This window comes from Aquarana catesbeiana, linkage group LG10 (genome assembly GCF_042186555.1).
Source record: "Aquarana catesbeiana isolate 2022-GZ linkage group LG10, ASM4218655v1, whole genome shotgun sequence".
In the NCBI taxonomy this organism is placed as follows: domain Eukaryota; kingdom Metazoa; phylum Chordata; class Amphibia; order Anura; family Ranidae; genus Aquarana; species Aquarana catesbeiana.
The window spans coordinates 116,732,498-116,754,695 of NC_133333.1; the positions used below are offsets into that span (position 1 = coordinate 116,732,498).

Here is a 22,198-nt window from a genome sequence, read left to right on the forward strand (position 1 = left end):
ATTTGGTCTTAAATCCCCACAATTAATGTATTCATGTTTGGGTACATTGTGTATGCTGTGTTGATAAGTATAGAGTAGTTTTCCTTGGTTTTGTATTGAATTACAGGTTGTGGACGGCCCTTTGTTAAAATATATATGATGCAGCACTTACGATCTTCCAAAGAAAAAAACTCCCAGCAAACACTAGCAGTGGCAGCAGCAGCAAAGTTGGAGCAATATGCTCACACCTCCGCTTTGACCCCTCCAAAGAAAGAAGTCCAAAGCACAGCAGGGGGGGTACAACGGATAGGAAAAGCCAGGGCCTGACCCAGACCCAGCTATCTGTCGCAGCACCGTTGGCTCAGTCAACTAAAACACACAGCAATAAAAGCCAGGGGAGTAGTGATCAAAATGTAGGTACAGAGGTGACAACTGACTCAACTCTGCCCCCAGAGAAGGAGCCAACCCTAATGGATGTACTTATGGCAGTGAGTGTATGCAATAATTCAATTAAAGAACTCTGCGAACAGATGAAGGGAGTAAAAGAGGGTCTGATACTGGTTAGACAGGACTTAAAAAAAATGCCAGAGAGAACGACAGTCTTGGAAGGACGGGTCAGCCAGCTAGAAGATGAAATATCCCCATTAATGAAAGAAATTAAAAAGATGAAGGAACAGATAACTAAGCAGGCTTCCAAGATGGAGGAAATGGAGAATAGGAGTCGTAGGGACAATGTGAGGTTGGTGGGTCTGCCGGAGAGAAGTGAGGGCTCTAACCCTATGGAGTTCCTAGAAAAGTGGCTGACTGAACTTTTTGGCAGAGAATCTTTCTCAACAATGTTCTCAATTGTAAGAGCACATAGAGTCCGCTTCAGGGTCCCTCCAGAAGGGGGTTACCCCAGACCAATATTGATGAAGTTTCTTAACTATAAGGATAAAGTAATGTTGTTGTGAAAAACAAGGGAGGTGGGAAACATCTTTTTTTAACGGCGTCAAAATATTGTTTTACTCTGACTTTTCGCCGGATCTGCAAAGACACAGGGCGGAGTTTATACAGCCCAAACGCATTTTACAAAAATTTAAGCTTTCTTATGCTCTTCTCTACCCTGCAAGGTTGCGTGTAACAGCTCTGGGGGGGACCCAGATTTTTGACTCCCCAGCAGGGGTGGAAAAGTGGTTAGAAGCAAATAAGGAGAAATTTTAGATCCTCTGTAAAGAGGAGGGAGGGGTGTAATATGCATAGGATATATTAAGTTATTTAGTATGGGGTGGGGGGGTGGTAGTTACACACAGTTGTATGGGGAGTGGTGGATGGGAATGATACATGGGAGTAAATGTGTGGAACAGGTAGTATGGGATCTGGTCACTTTAAACACCCTGGGGGTTCACCTACTTAGGTGGTGGGTGGGAGGCTGGGTGGGTAGGAGAGGGAAAGGGGGGGGGTGGGGTGGGAGGGAGGGGAATATCCAGCTTGGGGGGGGGGGGGGGGGTTATTCAGGTTTTGCTGAGGCACTGATAATGGGGGAGTTTGGCCTAAAGGTATTCACAGTAAGTTGGAAAAGTAGTGGAAATCACTTTCGCTGGACTCAGGCTTTTACACAAAGTTTTGATTATATGAAAAAGGTATTTGAAATCCACATGAAAGGATTTAGTAAATATTTATTTAGGCTGGTTACGTTGGACACGTTATTTAAAGTCACTAATGATTTTAGAGTGGAGGTGAAATGGAATTTACTGTTAAAATGCATGCTAGAGAGGTGTTAAAGTATCAATTTGTAAAAAATTTAATTTTAGTTAGAAATATCGTCTAGGTCGGTATATATTTCTGGACGTATAGATGCAAGCTAACACACTAAAAATAGTATCCTGGAATGTCAGGGGACTGGGGACACCGCTCAAAAAGGTGGCAGTACTCTCTATGATGGAGAACTGCGGTGTAGATCTGATCTGCCTGCAGGAAACCCATTTAATTAAAAATACAATCCAGCAATTACAGTCAAAGAAATATAAATGTCAATTCCACGCGGTTCATTCCTCCTATAGTAGGGGGGTGAGCGTTATGGTGAAAACAGGGGTGAACTTTTCCTGCAGGCAGTCCAGTATTGACGTGTTGGGCCGTTATATTTTTTTACACTGCTCAATCAATAGTAGTATGTATGTGCTGGCAAATATATACATTCCTCTGCCTTTTAATTTAGATGTTATGTTTAGATTGAATGAATTTCTGCTAGACACAGAAGAGGTGCCGATTATAGCAGTAGGTGATTTTAATGAGATATTGGATAGAAAGTTGGATAGTTTTCCAGTACGGACTCCCTCGGAGTCAGTGGAGAAGAGTCGCCTTTGTCAATTCTTGGACGAAGTGGGGCTACTAGACCTGTGGAGAGTGCAGAATCTGGGAGTCACGCAATACTCATGTTATTCAGCCTCTTATGCCACGCTCTCTAGGATAGATTTGGTCCTGGGGAATGATAGAGCACTACAGATTATCGAGAAGATTTTATATTGGCCAAGAGGTATATCGGATCATTCCCCTGTGGTGGTTACATTGAACCTGGGAGGGAACAAACCCCGGAAAGAGTGGAAAATAAATCCGTACTGGTTTGAACTAAATAAAAAAGCTGATGGGGGTCTCCCTAAATTGAGAGAGTTTGTAGAAATGAATGAAGGAACAGTGTCGCCTGTCGTGATGTGGGACGCCTTGAAGGCCTTTTTTAGAGGTGTACTAATACAGCAAGTGGCCAAATTTAATAAAGAGGCTAGGAGTGGGGAAGAACAAACTTTAAGAGAGGTGCTTGAGGCTGAAAATAGTTACATAATGGACCCGACCCCTGAGAAGGAAACATTTTGGCTAGATAAACAACAAGAGTACAAAGTAGTTATCATGCAGAAAGCAGAGACTAAGCCCCTCCTCCAGCGACAGGTCTCCTTGGTAGAGGGCGAAAGAGTGAGAAAGGTGCTGGCTCAGTTGGTGAAGTCCAATACTGCTTCATCCGCTATTTTTGCCATCAGGTCCGTAGGAGGTGATATATATTCAAATTCTTCAAAGATAGTGCAAATATTTAGGGACTATTATGAAAGTCTTTATACCATGCAGAAAAAAGGAATGGAGGGTGTGATGGAAGAGCTCTTGGGGGATTTGGCAATACCAGCCATCTCGCAAGAGGAAAGGGACCTATTAGAAACACCAATAACACTTGCAGAACTTCAACAAGCGGTCGCCAGCATGGCAAACCAAAAATCTCCTGGCCCAGATGGACTTCCAATTGAGGCCTATAAATACTATGGTGATGTATTAATCCCAGAGTTGCTTAATGCTCTAGGAGGGGCAACCAAGGGGGGCCATCTGCTTGCTTCTATGATGGAGGCAACTATCATAGTACTGCAGAAAGATGGGAAGGACCTCCTCGATGTGTCCGCGTACAGGCCAATTTCTCTTTTATGCACCGATGCCAAAATTCTGGCCAAGTTTTTGGCAGCTAGATTTAATAAAGTTATCCATAATCTGGTCCATACAGACCAGGCGGGTTTTATAGCCAATAGATCCACGAGTTTGAACATTAGAAGGGCCTTCTTGAATCTACAGTCTCCAACTGAGAATAAAGGTTCAAGAGCGGTATTGACTTTAGATGTAATCAAAGCCTTCGATAGTGTGGAGTGGGGATATATCTGGCTAGTGCTGGAGAAATTTGGATTTGGTCCCTCTTTTATTGGTTGGATTAAAATGCTGTATGATAGACCTAAGGCAAGATTAAAAATTAACGGTGAGTTATCTGACTGGTTTGAACTTTAGAGGGGGACGAGACAGGGGTGTCCACTATCTCCATTGCTTTTCGCTTTGGCGATGGAGCCCCTGGCTATCTCTATAAGAGCAAGTGCTGAGATTATTGGTTTCCAGAGAAGGACAGGCGAAGAAAGAATCGCGCTGTATGCGGACGATATCTTGCTATACCTGGGTGATATGGGTAATTCATTGTTAAAGGCAATGAGAATAGTGGAATCATTCGGCATTTTTACAGGTCTGAAGATAAACTGGAAGAAGTCTGAGTTATTACCCATAGACCCCATAAGTGCGTTAACGGTACATGGAATGCCCCAGTTGGTGACAGTGAATGCATTAAAATACTTGGGAATTGTCATGACAAAGGACCCTAACCAATATATTAGTAAAAACCTTATCCCACTCTTGTTGAAATTCAAACAAAAGATAGGTATTTGGAAACGTTTCAGTGGCAGGAAGATGTAATTTAATAAAAATTATCTGGATGCCACAATTGTTGTATGTGCTGCACAACTCTCCAGTGTGGATATGCAATAAGTGGTTCAATAAAATCGAGAGCCTCTTTAGGGAATTGATATGGAAGGGGGGACAAGCCAGGATACGGCTACATGTACTCCAGCTCCCGGTGAAGGATGGCGGCTTTGCCCTTCCACACCCGGAACGCTATTTTTTATCAACTCAACTGCAGCAGTTATTGGGGTGTGGATTTCCGGATGGTGACACCCCAAATGGTAGAATCCTTTTGATAGGCGCTTTACATAAAACAATAATTGAGGCCCTAGAAGCGAACTTCTTCCATTATGAATACCCAACAATTAAAATGTTAATTAAAGTATGGAAAATAGTTAAAAAACAGATGAGATACAATGGGGTTACTGAATATACTCCCATTTGGAACAATCGTAATCTGCAGGAAATTCTTAAGATAGGAAAAGTTAGAGAGTGGGAAGATCAAGGTATTGAACGGCTAAGACAATTATATACAGGTAATACACTAAAGAAACTCCCGGAATTGGAACGTGAATTTAATTTGCAGCAGAGTTCCTTTTTTACGTACTGTCAGTTAGAACACGCTCTCAAAGCCCAATTTAAGAACCATAGCTTAGTGTGGAAAGAAACGCCACTATTTCAATGTATATTACAGGTAGCCCCCACTAAGGGGTTAATATCTAAGATATATAAACAACTAAGTAATGTAGTTAATGGTGAGGGTTTACTCCAGGCTGTAAGAGCTAAATGGGAAAAGGATGTAGGGACAATGACACAAGCGCAGTGGAAGAGAATTTTAGAGATGGGACCGTTGGTATCGGTCTCCCCCCCACAGAGGGTATCGCAAATGATGATGTTAAATAGAGCTTATTATACACCTAAACTTTTGGAAGAAGATCTAATGATTGCTGTCCCAGATGTCGGGGGACCGGGGATCTCATTCACATGTTGTGGAGATGCCCCAAGTTGTTCCGATACTGGGAGGGGGTGACCGATAACCTGAGAGATATATTTGGTATTTTAGTGGAGAAGGAGGCCATAGTATGCATTCTGGGTTATAGATGGGTACAGGGCGAGAAGAAAAGCACCACACTGGCAATTTTGAGATGCTTGTTCCAGGCCAGAAAAATAATTGCACTGAGATGGCAATCAAAGGAACCCCCTTCAGTAAAAGATTGGATTGTTACTTTAAATGAAACCCTATATAGGGAAAGAGTAGAGTATATCAAGAGGGGTAACTTTAAGGAATTTGATAGAATGTGGAAGCTTTGGTTGGAAAAAATGGGTTCGTATTAGGTCGCAAAGAACACAACGGAGTGGGATACAATGATAAAACCCCTAGCTTACTGGGGGTAACCCTAACACACAGGAGATATAGGGCCCATGCGCTGTTAAAGATAAATAATAGTCAATAGAAGCTCAGTTTGTCAAAAGCCCTGTGTAGGAAGGCAAGGGGGGAGAGGGGGGACAGAGGGTAGGGTGTTAGTATGCAGGTACCATTGCATATATATCAACTTGGATAATTTTGTAATCGGTCGTAGGGGTGGGCACAGGGAACCCATTAGCCCCTTCTTTTTTTATTACTGTCCCCCGTGATAAGGTACTGATCCCCTATCTTGCCTTTATGTATTTATAGTAAGTAGCTGTTTAGACAATGAGATTGTTTTGTTTTTTTTCTTTTGTTTTTTTTTCTTATTTTATCCTTTTCACTTCCTGTCGGAATAAAGCTTTATATAATAAAGAAAAGAAAGAGAGAAATAAAAAGAAAGAGAAAAAAAAAAGAGCAAGGGAAAGCAGGTACCACAATGATGAGTAACTGAAAAGGAGTCAGAAAATGAACGTTAAGTTGATTAAAGCTCCAGACAAAGTTTGCTGAAGTGGTATTAATAAATTTATACAAAAAAAAAAAAAAAAAAAAGACTGCTCTGTAATTGTCAAAATTTGTAAATGAACATTTCTAACATGCCATATTTATTGCACTTTTACTTTCTTGAAAAATAGTTTGTTACTCACAGATCTCAGAAGCAGGCAGCTTCCATTTTGGCTGTGGGCATCTGAAGTCCTCCTGTGTTCATTTCCTGGACTTTTGTGCATGCGCAGTAATGCCTCAACGAGATCGTCCTTCTTACTGACCTGGTTGCTCTAGCAATGTCTGCGTCAGCCTGTTGTAGTGGGTTCTGTCAGGCTCCCTCCATCCACCCATCAGTGAAGTGGTGACAGGGCCAGAGGGCTGCAGCTCAGCACAACTCAGGCAGCAGTGGTGTGAGGGGGAGGGCAAGCTGCGTGCTGTCAGAATGTTTCCCCTGCTCGCTCCCCTCCTCCCTTTCTCCTGCCATCAGAGAAGAGAGAGTGGCTCTCTCACCCATTCGCGTCATCTGCAAATAACGCAAGATTTTGGCAGTAGGCGATTCACAAGGACTCCTGGGATACATGACGCTGCTATCCCGGGAATCCTTGCAAATAGCCCAGTGACGTAATCACCTAGGCGAATAGGGGCAAAAGTCAAGAAGAAATAAAATAAAAAAGGTATTTCTAAGCAGAAAAAAAAAAAATAAAAATGCCAATGTAAAAAGGATGAGCTAAGGAGATGGAATATAGAGAAAGTTCAAAGAATGGGTGGAACTCCGCTTTAAGGCCAATGTGTAAAAGATTGTGCAAAACCTACAAAACTTCAGCTGAAATCCTGAATGTATTATGTGTTTTAACATGCGTTGAGTTAAGCCAGGACATTTGTTATGAATATCTGCATTCTGGGCATACATTCCTGAATGCATAGGACCCTAACTGCGAGTACCGCTCAGTACAGCATTCAACCCTGTCCAGCTGCAGTATACTTCAGTCTGCCACAGACTTTGACAGGTTGCAGGCGGTGTGCCTGGACGCTGTACCTGTGCCTCTTGGATGCACTAAATGCTGAGATTTGACGTACAGGGGCCAAACGCCCTATGTACAAAGGAACTAAAAGGTTGCAAATAATAAATTCCAAGTTCTAATATTATAGTATTTTTAGTAACATTCATAAAGTACATATTTTAGGTGGAACTATACACTGAATTTTAAGCCCACATTCAGATCAGACTGTTTTGACATGCTATTTGACATGTCAAATCGCATCTCAAATCGCCAGCTATTGCCGGCGATTCCCAAAAGTTCCTGCACTACTTTTGGTGACTTTGGGGGCGATCTCAATTGACATCTGTGCAGGAACCTGCACTGATGTCTCTGAAATCGCTCCCGAAGTCGGACTGACATGCGGGTTTGGAATTGTGCGAGTTCAGCTGAACTTGCACGATTTCAAACCCGCATCAGTGTGAACCTAATGTCAATCTAAACTGTTATAATACTGCATCTTTAGCTCTCGGAAGCCTGCAGACACAAACCTAACACATGCCTGGCCATCAGTTATTTTTCATATATATATAGTGCTTAAAAAGGCATGCTGTATATATTAAAATACTCATTGGTTGGGCCTATTCTGTCAGCTTTGTTTTTGTAGCTTTTTGCAATAACGGCTTAAATGTTTCATAGAACTGTGATGCCCTGCATTTTCTGGAGCTCAGTAGCTGGATTATGAGTCTGTCTGTCAGCCATGTGCACTGGGATACATTACCTGCAGGGAGCTACAGAAAATGTATTTGTATTCCTGTTTTATTGAAGGCAGGCTCCTGGTGTGGAGATGGTGTTGAATGGCTTAAAGAAGGATTAAAACCACTGTCAAATATTTTGCTTCTTTTGAAGAAAAATGCATTTGATTCTGCCTATATCTCTGGATCTTGTGATAATTTAACACGCTATTTTCATTGAGGACCCATTTACACTGGCAAACTGAGCTGGTGGCACATGTGCTCATGTGTGCACTGCTGGGAGACACCGTGCTGATATACAGATCCCCAAGCATTGCGCTGTTTACTTTTCTTTTCACAGAACTTTGTTGAAATGTCATAACTGACATTTCAACACAGTTTGATTCAACACAGCAGCATGGCAATGCAGTGGTTTGCCTCACAACCTCTTGCTCTGAAAAAAGTGGGACTGGGTAGCTCCATTGCTTCTGGTGTGCATGGGCCCTCAGGGTCCCTTCACACTTGTCCATTTTACTACATGAAATGCATTTCAAAAAGTAATCTCATTCATTCTTATGTGACCAGTTCACATCTGAATATTGCTGCTTATTGTATTTTTCAATTATAGAGCATGCTGCACATGTGGTTTAAGCAAGTTAAGCAGCTCCATTTTAATGAGTTTATCATATGGTTCTGCCTGTCTGGAAAAATTCCTTGTTTTTAGAAGTTGTGATGGAATAAATATCTAATTTTGTTGGCATCCCAATTAAATTTTTTTTTTCATGCATCTTCCATGTAGGTTCCACGGCCTGATAGTAAACCGGATAACCTTGGCTTGTTAACTCTAGATGAACCATCAACAAAGCAATCTGATTCCACTGTTATGGCTCTATGGTTGACTGAAGGGTCAAAGCAACACAGTGTTTCGGTGAGTAACTGTGTCAGGAAGTACAAATTATGGAAGCAAACATCATGAATCCTTGAGGATTTCCTAATTGTACATCACAGGGTTCCTGTTAATTATGATCACTGCTGTCACCTACAGGTGAATGGACACTAGACAAAATAAAAGGCCGGCTTCTTACCTAGCCACTTCAGCCCCGGAAGATTTTACCCCCTTCCTAACCAGAGCACTTTTTACAATTTGTCACTGCGTTGTTTTAACTGACAATTCCGCGGTCATGCAATGCTGTATCCGAACGAAATTTGCGTCCTTTTTTTCCCCACAAATAGAGCTTTCTTTTGGTGGTATTTGATCACCTCTCACCTTTTGCGCTATAAACAAAAAAAGACTGACAATTTTGAAAAAAAACTATATTCTTTACTTTTTGCTAAATAAATATCCCCAAATTAAAAAAAACAAAAAAAAAAAACAAATTTCTTCATCAGTTTAGGCCAATATATATTCTTTTACATATTTTTGGTAAAAAAAATCGCAATAAGCGTATATTGATTGGTTTGCGCAAAAGCTTTAGTGTCTACAAACTATGGGAAAGATTTATGGCATTTTTATGGCATTCTTTTTATTTATTTATTTTTTACTAGTAATGGCCGCAATCTGCGATTTTTAGTGGTACTGCAACATTGCGATGGACAGATCGGACACTTTTGACATATTTTTGGGACCACTGACATTTTATACAGCTATCAGTGCTATAAAAATGCACTGATTACTGTGTAAATGTCACTGGTTGTGAAGGGGTTAACACTAGGGGGCGATCAAGGGGTTAAATGTGTGTTCCCTCAGTGTGTTCTAACTGTATGGGGATAGGACTGAGTAGGAGAGGAGACATATCGCTGTTCCTACTTAGTAGGAACAAACAACATGTCTCCTCTCCTCTGACAGCACAGGGATTTGTGTGTTTACACTCACAAATCCCTGTGCTGGCGCTCATGCACGGGATCGCGCGTGGCCACGGCGATCATGCCCACCGGCCATGCGCATCGGGTCCCCTGCCCTCTGGTGGCCGAAAAAGGGAAGGACGTACCCATACAGGATTTCGCCCACAAGAGCCATTGTGCCACAGTATATCTGCGTGAGCCGGTCGGGAACCGGCTAGGCATAACGCCTTGCAGCACAGTTTTGTGCTAGTGTCGTTAGGTGATGGATGTGCCTCTGAAGTCTTTGAAGAATCCTATCTATGGCCATTTGCCTCTGGATTTTACTGCCTATTCTATACACCCCCTGCTAGGGAATAAGAAGGGCATTTTCTGGATGAGTTGCCTAGGGCTCTGGGCCCAGAGGAATGGTACGCAGACACCACTGTGAAGGTTGTCAGCTAGCACTGGACCTTGAGGACAGCAATGACCTGGGTACCTGGTATCCAGTACCAATGCTCGCAGATTGCTATACAGGTCCAGTGCAGGGATCCTGTTGTGCTGTGTTCCTGCAGGTGGGGAAGACTGTGAGATGCCTGTGTTTGTTACTGTGCCTTCTGGCAATAGCTAGGTCTCTGCTACTGTGTTTGGTGGTAGTGGAAGGGGCGGGTCTGGCTGGTTGGTGCATACAGTGACATCACAGACACATGCGTGGCCACAATTATGAATTCCCTTAGTGCTCTTACACGTGTGGATAAGCTCCTGTGAATATACCTCTCACCTCACGACACAATGGCATAGGCAGTGCTGAAGGACTCCAGACCCAGGGTATCACTCTGCAAAACACTCCTTTCAGCTGGGTGGCCGTGCTCCCTGGGAGGTTTTGCATCTCTCAACAAGCCATGGTGGATCTCAGGCAGAGGTATGGAGGGAAGGGTGAATGAAGAGTAGGCACCCTACAGAGTTTAGCCTGTAATAGCTACTCTCAGGGTCAGATTAGTTCTGAATCCCTGTCCTTATCTGGTCTTTCCAGACCAGGGCACATCCTTTTGTGTCTAGGGAGGAGTTTTCATTAGCCATCTTGGGCTAATGAAATCTGATTTCTTTTTATAAATAAGCAAAAACTTAGACAAAAGAGTGGCCATGGATAAAGTATACTTGGATGTTGCCAGAGTGTTCCCCACACACGGCTAATGTGTAAATTAAAGTCTACAGGCTTAGAAAATTAAGTTTGTAAATGGATAGAAAACTGGCTAAAAGAGTAGTGCTTAATGATTTTTACTCTGAATGGTCTACTGTTATTATTGGTGTATCCCAAGGTTCAGTGTTGGCACTTTTAGTTTTTAACTTATTTATAAATGACATAGGGTCTGGGATTAAAAGTACAATTTCAGTGTTTGCAGGTGACACCAAGCAGTGGAATTCTGTCCATACAGGATGTCTCTGACTTATAAGCAGCAACTATACAACCATATGGTAAATGAGGATTAATGTTGATGCATTTAAAACGATGCACTTGGGTGGTAAACACATGCATCATACATACTAGGAGGAGAACAGCTGGAGGAGTCAGTGGTGGAGAAGGATCTGGGTGTTCTGGTAGATCATAGAATTAATAATAGCATGCAATGCCAAGCTGCAGTTTCTAAAGCTAGCAAAATACTTTCTTGTATTAAAAGAGGTATAGACTCCAGAGAGACATAATTTGCCCCTGCCCAAATTAGTAAGACCTCATCTAAAATATGCAGTTCAGGTTTAGGCACCAGTTTACAAAAAAGGATATTGGAGAACTGGAGAAAGTGCAGAGAAGGGCAACCAAACTGATAAGAGGCATGGAGGAGCTCAGCTATGAGGAAAGATTAGCTGAACTGAATGTATTCTCTATCGAGAAGAGGAGATTAAGGGGGGTGTGATCAATGTGTACATACATACATACATAAGTGGTCCATATAGTGAACTTGGTGTAGGGTTATTCACTTTCAGGTCATTACAGAGGGCAAGGGGACACTCTACATCTGCAGGAAAATAAATGTAACTTTCACATATGGAAAGGCTTCTTCACAGTAAGGGCTGTGGAAATGTGGAATAGACACCCTCAGAAACTAGTTCTGGTCAGCTCAGTAGATAGTTTGAAAAAAAGAGCTGGATACAATCCTAAATGCACAAATATAACTGGATACTATTTTTTAGAGGTAATGATGACATGGGTAGTTGATCCAGGGAATGTTTGATTGCCCCCCCCGAGCTAATTGGACCATGGTAGGTTTTTTGCCTTCCTCTGGATCAACTATGGATATAGGATAGTGTATATGGAGGTTTTCTGTCTGTGTGTGTTTTTAATTGGTTGACCTAATAGAACTATTATCTTTTTTTCAACCTAACTATGTAACTTTGTAAAACCTGTCATTGGACAATACACATAGGAGTTCCTGAGATCCTTGGGTTTATTGATGGATGCTTTGGAATATTTTATTGAGCAACTCTCTAGACTGAGCTTTCTCTCTCCCTCCGTAAGAAGCAAATAGAGAGGCTTCCTTTGAGGGTAAGTGTTTGTTTGGGCTGTCCTTGGATGCATTCATCAGAAGGTGACTGTCCGAAAAAGCATGCTGTTCCCCTGAAGAAGGCAAAACTGATGACTCCAGGGCCTTCTTCGACTGCAAAGAAGCAGTCATTTTGTCAACCAAATGCCTCAAGTTTCAAGCAGAAGCCTACCACACAATTTTGCAAGAAGAACTGGAACTTGAAGACCTCCAAGTCCAAGGAGTTCCTTTGCAGCATTGGAAAGGTTGCTGTTTCAGGGTGTAATTGCACCCATACCAGAATGGGAGAAGTTTCATGACTTATATCTGAACATTTTTTAAATTCCAAAGCCAAACAGAAATGTCCTATCTTGGACATCAAGGGTTTCAGCAAATTCCTATGAATGCAAAAATTCAGGATATAGTCCATCCGGTTTGTGATTGCTTCACATCAGCAGGGGGACTTCCTGGTGTCAGTGGATATCAAGGATGTCTACCTGCACATCCTGATCTTTCAGCTTCTCCAACAGTTTCCAAGGTTTACTGTGGAGATATTGTGGCATTGCCATTTTGGCCTATCCACTGCTCCCAGAGTGTTCACAAAGATGTTGGCTCTGATTCTGGGGTTTTTGAGAACCTGGGGTATCCCCCATTTTGGGGTTTCATGGACAACCTGCTCCTTCAAGAGCAATTGGATCAGGCCTTGTCCTCAAACATTTCAGGTGCAGGTTCTGGAGCGGTTTCATTGAGTACTGAACACTCAAAAATCAGCCTTGGTTGACACAACATCTGGCATACTTGGGCCTAGTGTTCTTTCCACAGGAAAACACTTTCCCTCAGATCCCGGCAGACTCTTTAAGGTCTCTGGATATTCCTCTATCCGCCTCTACATGAGGGTGCTAGGGAAGATGGTCTCTGCTTTGATGCTATTCTACATGCTTAATTCTACTCCTGAGACTAACACATTATTTTGTTGGCCTGGGACAAGAGTCCACAGTCCCTGAATCTAACTATGCATCTGAATCCAATGAGAAAGTTGGCTCTAGAGTGGTGGATCCCCTTCCAAATTTTGGATGTGGGAAAATCATTTCTTCCGATAACCTGGAGGATTCAGACAGCAGATGCCAGTCTGACAGGCTGGGAAGGTGTTCTGGAGCAAAGGTCAATTCAGGGAACATGGTCAGTGGAGCAGCAGACCTTGCTAATCAACATTTTGGAACTTCTGCCATTTTGCCTGGCTCAGCAACAATGGTGTGGTTGCCTTCAGGTTATCCCAGTTCGGGTGCAGTTTCACAATGCTAAAGTGGTGGCATATTTAGATTACCAAGGTGGGACAAGAAGTCATGCTGCTCATGGAAAAAGTTGACATTATCTTGTCCTGTGCAGAGCTGCATGTTCTTGCTCTCTCCGCCGTGCACATTCCAGGCGTGGAACATTGGCAGATGGACTTCTTCAGTTGTCAGCGACTGAACTCTGGAGATTAGGCTCTTCACCCGGAGGTGTTCAAAACCCTGTGTTGGAGGTGGGGGAAATCCGTATGTGGAAATTCTTGCATCCAAGCTCAACACCACGCTGGACAGATTTGTCTCCTGATCCAAGAATCCTCAAACATTTGCAGTGGATACCCTGGGACTCTGTGGAGTCAAATTCTTCTGATCTATGCGTTCCTTTACTACAACTTCTGTCCGCTTGCTCTGCAGGATAAAGAGGGTGTGCTAATGATTCCTATAACTCTGGCTTGGCCCCCTAAAAATGGAGTGTGTGGATATTATCCATCTCCTAGCAGAAAATCCGCGGGCTCCTCCAGTCTGACCAGACCCGTTTTTGCAGGCCAAGAGTCCATCTCCATCCTGCTTTATGATTGCTGACTTTAACAGAGTGGCTTCTGAGGCCCAAGTCCTAAGGGACAGGGGGGTTTCTGACAATATTTCTACTCTGCTCATGGGAGAAAGTTGACCTCCTGGAAGGTATACCATTGTACTTGAAAGGCATATTTTGCCTGGTGTAAGGTCTAAAGGTTTCACCCTTAACCGTATGTTGCAGGTTGTATTTTGGCTTTACTCTAGTCTGGCTGGAGTTGTCTCTGGCCATGAGTACTATCTGGGTCACATTTTGGCCTTGGTCATTCTGTTCCAGAGGCCTACTGCATCTCATTCATTTGTAAAGGTTTTTTGTATAGAGAGTCATGCAGATTGTTCTCTCTGTCTGGTCTTCGGTGTCCCCATGAGATCTTTTTTTTTTTTTTTCAAAAGGTGTTATTGAAATTTTGCAGGTTAACAAGTGAAGTTTGACATACATCGTAGAGAGACAAATGTCAATATTCACATATAGATCAGTATAATAGGAACAAGAACAAATAAAAGAAAGTGCGATCATTCATGTGGCCCAACAGAATAATAAAGTAAGAATCCCCACCTACAACTAAGGGTGCAGGCTCAGAAAGGTCGGATGTGGTTTGCGGAGCAGGGCCATCCCGTGTTATGAGCAATCCCGTTTCCGTTCACCCCCAACGGGATTAGCTGTGAACGAGAACGGGATACAGGACAGGGCGTAGGTAGCGTTTAAATATAACAGCATGGCAACTGAAATTTAGAACTTTTGAGAGGAAGTGGGATCGTCCGAAGTGTAGGGCGGACCGAGGGTGATTCGGTCGCTCGGGGGAGACCTATATGTAACTGATATTGAGGGAAGGCATGTGCGATATGTAAAGATAAGGCAAGCTCTAGGCTTCATGGATATGTCAGGTCAGTATCGCTGGTGGGGGGAAGTAAGAGGCAAAGGGGAATAGGGGGGGGCAGGTGTGTTTTTGAGGGGGGACACAAGGGAACATGTCACGTAAACTCCTCAGGGAGTGCGAGGAGATGGCTGGGTCAAGGTCGGGTGTGTTTGTTAGTTTCTATAATGAGTCCAACAAGCCCAGGTGGCCTGAAATTTGGTAGGGGTATCAGCGGCTTGGGAAATGAGTTGCTCCATCTCCGCTATTCGGTCTACCCTGCGAATCCAGTCCTGAACTGTGGGGGGGGGGGGGGGGGTGGGGTTTCTCCACCGTGCAGGGATACATAGGTTGGCTGCGTTGATCAGTTAGAATTGTTAGGGTTTTTTTGTATGAAGTGGGGGACCCTTGTATGTGGTGTAGTAAATATCGGGCGGGGGAGAAGTCCGGAGTATATGTGGTAATTTGGGAGATTAGTCGGTGGATTTCCGACCAGAAGGGTTGTATAAGGGTGCATTCCCACCAGATATGGAGCAGGGTACCTCTAGAGTTATTACACCTCCAGCAAGTAGAAGGAACAGAGGGGTGGAAGTGGTGGATTTTGTCGGGGGTCCGATACCATTTCGAAAAGATTTTGTATCTATTTTCCTGCGTCGTGACATTAATGGAACCCTTGTGCATGAGGGTAAATATGTGATCCCAATCTGTGGGGGTGAGATCTAGGGATAGGTCTTTTTCCCATTGTTGTGTAAGTGTGTCATCCTTGATCTTGTGACCTGAAAACAGTAGGGCATAGTTTGAGGAAATTAGATGACCTTGAGGTTCTGTAGAGGTGCAAAGGAATTCAAACGGTGTGAGATCCCTGTGCCAGTGAGAGGATTGGTTAGGCGGTTGGAGGAAATGTCTCAGTTGTAAGTATTTGTAAAAGGGTATGTCATGGTTAGGCATTGTAGTTACTAGCGTAGGGAAAGAGAGGAGAGTCCCATTTTGGAAGAAGTTCTGTGCTCTAGCTTGTGAGGTGTGGGTCTCCAGGTTAGGGTCTTTTAGGATAAGTCCCGGGGGAAAGTCTGGGTTGTTGTCCAGAGAGGTCATGGGGCCTGGTGAGGGTGCGAAGGCCAACAGTTTGCATGCTCTTTTGAAAAGTGAGAGTGTGGTACCGATGAGAGGGTGAGCAGTGAATCCCTTGGGAACATTGGTGTGGGTCATCCACGGCGTGTTGGCTAAGGGAAGGCTTGCGAACGATGCTTCTAGGGCAATCCAATCCTTGGAGGGACGATGTATATGCCAATCCACCAGTCTAGTCAGGTGGCAGGCCCAGTGATATTTTTTGAGATCTGGGAGACCCAGACCCCCCAGTCTTTTAGGGAGAACTAGTCTGTCCCAGCCAATACGTGGATGTTTGGAGGCCCACACAAAGGTCCGACAAAGAAGTTTGTAGGAGGCAAAGAAGGATGCAGGTAACATGATCGGAATGGCTTGAAGGAGGTAGAGGAGTCTGGGTAGAATATTCATTTTTAATATTGCGACTCTGCCCAGCCAAGAATAGGAACCTAGATTCCATTTCTGTAGATCGCCTTGAATGGAACGGAGCAGGGGGAGAAAATTTTTGGCGTAAAGGTCTCTTAGGTGGGTTGTGATTTTGATCCCAAGGTATGGTATTTCGGATTTCTCCCAAACGAACAGAAAATTACTACGACACAGGTTTACCGTCTCCATTGGTAAAGTGATATTGAGGGCTTTGGATTTCTCAAAATTAATTTGAAGATTGGATAAAGTTTTGAAAAGGGTAAAGTCCGCCAAAAGGTTAGGGATGGTCGTGATAGGGTCCGTCAGAAAAAGTAGGATGTCATCAGCGTAAGCTGCTAGCTTATACTGCTTTTGTTGGATGTCAATTCCCTTGATAGCGGGATTGTTTCTGTTTACGGAGAAGGGGTTCTATCGTCATAATGAAAATAAGGGGTGATAGGGGGTACCCCTGTCGCGTCCCATTGGATACAGAGAAGGCGTCCGACAAGCCACCATTAATCCGGAGCCTAGCGGTCGGGGAAGCATATAGGGCTAAAATCATTTGTAGCATGCGCGGTGGTAAGCCTGCCGCTTGCAAAGTAGCTTCCATGTAATCCCAGGCGACCCGGTCGAACGCCTTCTCTGCATCCAGCGAGAGAAAAAATCCTTGTGTGGCAGTTTTGGTAAGCCAATGGTGAATGTTGAGGGCCTTCGTGGTGTTGTCCCTGGCCTCGCGGCCCGGGACAAAACCAACATGGTCCAGAAAGACCAGAGATGGAATGAAGGGGATGATACGATTGGCCAAGACTTTCGCGTACAATTTTAGATCAACATTGAGGAGCGATATGGGGCGGTAGTTGGGGACTAATGTGGGGTCTTTGCCCTGTTTTGGGATGAGGGTGATGTGAGCTTCTAATAGATCTCTGTGAGCTACCAAGGTTGTTGTAAGGTTATTAAGTGCTTTGGTTAAATGTGGTAGGAGGATGTTCGGAAATGATTTGTAATAGACTGCTGTGAGGCCGTCCGGTCCCGGGCTTTTGCCTGTCTTCATTTGGTTTAGGGCAAGGAGGATTTCATCCGATGTTATTGGGAGGTCTAGTGTCTGTGAATCCTCCGGGGCGAGCGGAGTGGGGCCGAATTGTGCTAAAAAATCAGTTAGGTTCTTCCTACGGTTAACCGCTGCGTCAGTACTTTGGGTAGTCGGGAGGTTATATAGCTTCGTGAAATATTGTACGAATTGCGCAGAGATGCCTTCATTGGTGACTACTGCCTCTCCTTTGGGAATAATAAGCTTATGAATGGTGTGAGAGGCTTTTTTGGTTTGGAGAGCCCTCGCCAATAGTTTACCGGCTTTGTTGCCGAATTCATAATATAGTTTTTGTGACAGGGTGTACTTGCGTTTAACCGCTGTAGTCAGTGCTTCTAAGAGTTCTTCCCTAGCTTGAGAGAGTTCTGCTAGTGAAGAAATGGCGAGGGAGGCCTTGTGTGTCTGCTCTAGTGTGCGAATGCGAGCCGTTAACTCCGCCATGCGAGAGTTCTTGAGTTTGTTTCGGTGTGCAGCTATGGCCATCAGTTTCCCGCGAATTACACATTTGTGTGCTGCCCATGTGACCGTGGGAGCCAGGTCTTGTGTCGAGTTATCCCGAAAAAAGTTGGAGAGGCAAGCGGTCAGTCTCTTAACGTGTATCTCATCGGTCAATAAGGAACTGTCCAGTCGCCAGATACGTGTTTTTCTGTTGGGTGAGTTCAGTCGTAAAGTCATGGAGATGGGATTGTGGTCCAAGAGGACGGCCGGGTCAATGGTTGCTTTGGCGAGATGTGAGAGATCCATCTGGGGGAGAAAGAAGTGGTCAAGTCTTGAGTACTTATTATGTGGTGTGGAGAAGAAAGTAAAATCTTTTTCTTTGGGGTGTAATGTGCGCCACGTGTCATGGAGTAGTAGATTATGAAATTGTTGCTTGATCGACTTTAGGGCCCTGTAGGAAAGGGAAGAGGTCCCATTTGAAGTATCAATAGAGGGGGATAGGGAAACGTTAAAGTCGCCGCCCATGATAAGGGTTCCTGATTGGAAGCTGGAAAGTTGCTGAAGAGTATTACGGAAGAAGGTGACCTGGCCTGTATTAGGAGCGTAAATATTGGCAATGGTGATGGGTATTTGGTTCAAGGTGCCTTTGATAAAGAGAAAGCGTCCCATTGGGTCTGTTTGTACTTCCGATACTTGGAGTGGGCAATTTTTAGAAAGGAGTATGGTAACACCTTTCGATTTAGCTTCTGAGTTGGAGGAATGAAAGGCTGTGGGGAAGTAGTGATTTTTAAGTTTAGGGATAGAATCCGACCGGAAGTGGGTCTCCTGTATGAGTACGATATGAGTTTTGGCTTGTTCTAGAGAGTGGAGGAGCTTGGATCGCTTTTCAGGTATGTTAAGGCCCCGAATGTTTATGGAGTATAATTTGAGTGAGTGTAGCTGCTGTATAGTTGTGTCCATAGGAAGGTTGGTGTCTTGTGTGCCCGCCATTGGTGGAGGGGGGGGGTAAGAGGGGGGTAGTAAGGAAAGGGGGGTGTAATCCGGAAGGCCGTAGATGTATGTGAGTCAGGTGTGGGCGTACCCGGATAGTATCCGAAGAGATGTGGAATTACGTGTCCAACAACCTCGGGGGTAGTAATCGGTGTGGAACGAAACACGGGCAGTGAGAGAGTCCCAATGGGGGGGACTACACCCCTAACCGAGTCCATGTGGGGTTGACCAAAACCCTGGCAGTGAGGGACTAGGTAAGGGTAACGTTCAACGAACGGGATGTGAGCTGCCACCACAGGATAGTTTGTAGTGTGAAAATGGGAGGTATTATCAATGGATCACCCATAGTGGGTGCGTTACCGGCCCAACGGGCAAGGGCATTAACAGGGCGGTGCGCCGGTAGCAGTGAAGCATTGAGAAGTGACCCTAGCTATGGGTATTGTGTAGGTTTTCAGTGGGGAGGCCCAAGTATCGACCAGACTCCTCGTCTAAGGAAGAGGGCACCAAACCAACCACTCCCCACCCCCCACGCCAACCTCAGTCTCCATGAAAGGTGGGGAGAGGGTGTCGGTGTCGGCCCAAAAATTGAAATCCGCAACACTAATAACATATAGCAGGGAGAGTTGCCTAGCCTTGGGGAGGCTGCCAGTGGATATCAGTGTTTACCTTAACTGTCATAACAGCATAGCTAACCTTTAGCAACGAGCATGGTACAACGAACATCTAAGAAATTCAACTGGTACAGGTCAGCTGTAGAGCCAGGAAAAACACAAAGAAAAAAAAGGAAAACCAAAAGATAGAACTCATACTTAAGATCGCATCCTGACGGCTGGGACGGTGAGAGGATAGTACCGGAACAGTGCAGATGTGAGTCCGCAAACAACTTGAAGGCGAGGTCTGTGGGCGTCCGTTGCGTCGTAACCGCCAGTCGGTTCCTTTTTGGACGATGTGTCCTGAGCCTGAGGTATGACAGGAGGTTGGAGTGAGAGTGAGAGGATAGTACCGGAACAGTGCAGATGTGAGTCCGCAAACAACTTGAAGGCGAGGTCTGTGGGCGTCCGTTGCGGCGTAACCGCCAGTCGGCTCCTTTTTGGACGATGTGTCCTGAGCCTGAGGTATGACAGGAGGTTGGAGTAGGAGTTCTTAAGTCGGCTGAAGGAAAGCAGTGTTGTTGCAAGGAGAGAGGCAGTTCTTGTCCCTTAGGGCGGAGATGCATTGCTGGAGTTTGCGTAGTCGAGAAATCCGTGTGTGTCCGCAGCAGGAGGCGCGGTTTAAGAAACTCAGTAAGTGTCACGAGGCGGAGTCTAAAGTCACTCAGACTTGTGGGAAATGTAGTGCCAGGTCAGGAGCGGTTTGTTACTGTGCCCTAAGGCTATAGCCAGTGAGTCATAGGCGGTTGAGGGGGAGGCACAATGACTGCAGCTCTACATATAGACAGGTGGGCATGACCGTGTCCAGAGGTGCCCAGTGTAGATCTTGTGACCTATCAAAAATATAGGGAGGTGGTTGAAAAGACAAAACACAGTCTTTAGATTACTCACATCTTGAGCACTGTATGGAAGTCAAAAACTGGAACCAAAAACAAAGGAAAGTCAGATAAGGCTCTGAACAATACTAAACAGAATAAAACTGATAATGGGAGGAAGAATCCCTTCCCCAGATGTTAGCGGTCCCTGCGCATCCTCCTGGACCGTGGGGAGGTGATGATGTTTTCAGCTCCAGGACCGCTCCGGTAGTTCGTCTGGGTCCTGTGGGTGGAGGGTGAGCGTCTTCTGCGATGTCTAGAATTTTGAGCTTCCATAGGTTCTTCTCTCGGCTGGTCAAGGTGCGCCGGAACCATGCGGAAAGCGGCATACCAATTAGGCACTGGTACCATGGCAATTCCAAGTGTGGCGCAAAAATGAGGCAGATCTTCTGGTACTTTGAGGAGCGCTGTGCGGCCGTTATTGGAAGCCGAGAGACAAAAGGGGAACTTCCATTTGTAGAGAATGCTTTTCTCCCTAAGGACGTCCAGAAGTGGCCGCAGGTCTCTTCTATGTTGTAGGGTAATTCCGGATAGGTCTTGGTAGATTTGGATATGGGCACCTGCGTGTAGAATCTGCTGACTGCCCCTGGCTTGTTTTAAGATTTCCTCTTTTAATTTGTAATCCACTATGCAGCAGATTATGTCCCGTGGGGGATCCGTCTCACTTCCTTTGGGGCGCAGTGCGCGGTGTATTCTCTCCATTGTGATCGGAGTTTGCGGGGGTCGGTGAAGAAGGCCATTGAAGAGACTCACTACTTCTTGAGAGACCTGCTCCCCCTCAATGGCCTCTGGAAGGCCTCTGACACGGAAATTATGCCTCCGACCCCTGTTGTCAAGGTCTTCTAAGTGTCGCTGCATGTCACGCATCTGCAGCGTGTGGGAGTCAAGGCAGTCAGTGACTGAGTGAATGGCGGTGTCATGGTGCTCAGTCACAGTCTCCACCCTCAGGACTCGCTCGTTTAAGGCGCGAAAATCCAGCCGCAGCTCCGAGATGGCGGCGGATAAAGTGTCCTTGATGTCATCAGCGATCATCGGCAACCTCCGATCAACATTCAGGATCTTAAATCCTGAATGTTGATCGGAGGTTGAGGAGTGAGTACAATCCCGTCTCCCCCGCCGTTAGAGTGGTTGTGACTAGATTCAGATAGGTTCGGGTCGCTCAGTGGCAGCAGCTGCGCTCCGGAGTGTGCTGGGCCGTGATGGATAGGCGCCATATTGCCTCTGCCGGCTCTGAACATCTCCGGTATATGGCGGCTTTGTGACCCGGTAAGATCCCTGGGGGACCTCGAGCGGGAGGCAGAGGAGGATCGGGAAGCAGTGCCCATTATCCTGAGGTAGCGTTATGTGAAAATACCTCCCGGCTTCGTTGAGTATCTCCTGTGGCAGACGGAGCTCCGAGCTCAGACGTCCGTCTCCATGCCAGGTCAGGCCACGCCCCCCCCGTCCCCCCCCGTCCCCATGAGATCTTAATTGGTTGTGTCTTTTTTTTTTTTTTTTTACAGTATGATGAGTTTGAACCCATTTGAGATGTTCCTTTTGGCACTTCTTACACACAAGGAGGTCTATTTGAGGCCATTTCTTCAGCTCATAGAGTCTGGGAACTGAATGAACTTTCCTGTAAGCAACATTTTCAGGTGCTTTACTGAGATAAGGTAGTATTTCAGCCTCTATTTTTTGCCTAAGGTGGTGTCTTCTTTCTACCTGCACTTCCGCATTAGGAGGGTCTTTTGAGAAAAGCGCTCAATCAAATGGACACTGCCCCCTTCTAAACACTGTTGGCCGATGTTGTGT

General features: G+C 45.0%; 1 protein-coding gene across 2 annotated transcripts in view; it reads left to right on the forward strand.

Moving 5' to 3' along the window:
• The window catches only part of IFT46 (intraflagellar transport 46), a 77,000-nt gene that overhangs the window by 38,235 nt on the left and 16,567 nt on the right, over positions 1 to 22,198 (forward strand). For both annotated transcript variants that reach the window (XM_073602515.1, XM_073602514.1), the window contains exon 7: positions 8,611 to 8,739. In XM_073602515.1, coding sequence (XP_073458616.1) covers positions 8,611 to 8,739 — 129 coding nt within the window. The remainder of the gene's footprint in view (positions 1 to 8,610; positions 8,740 to 22,198) is intronic.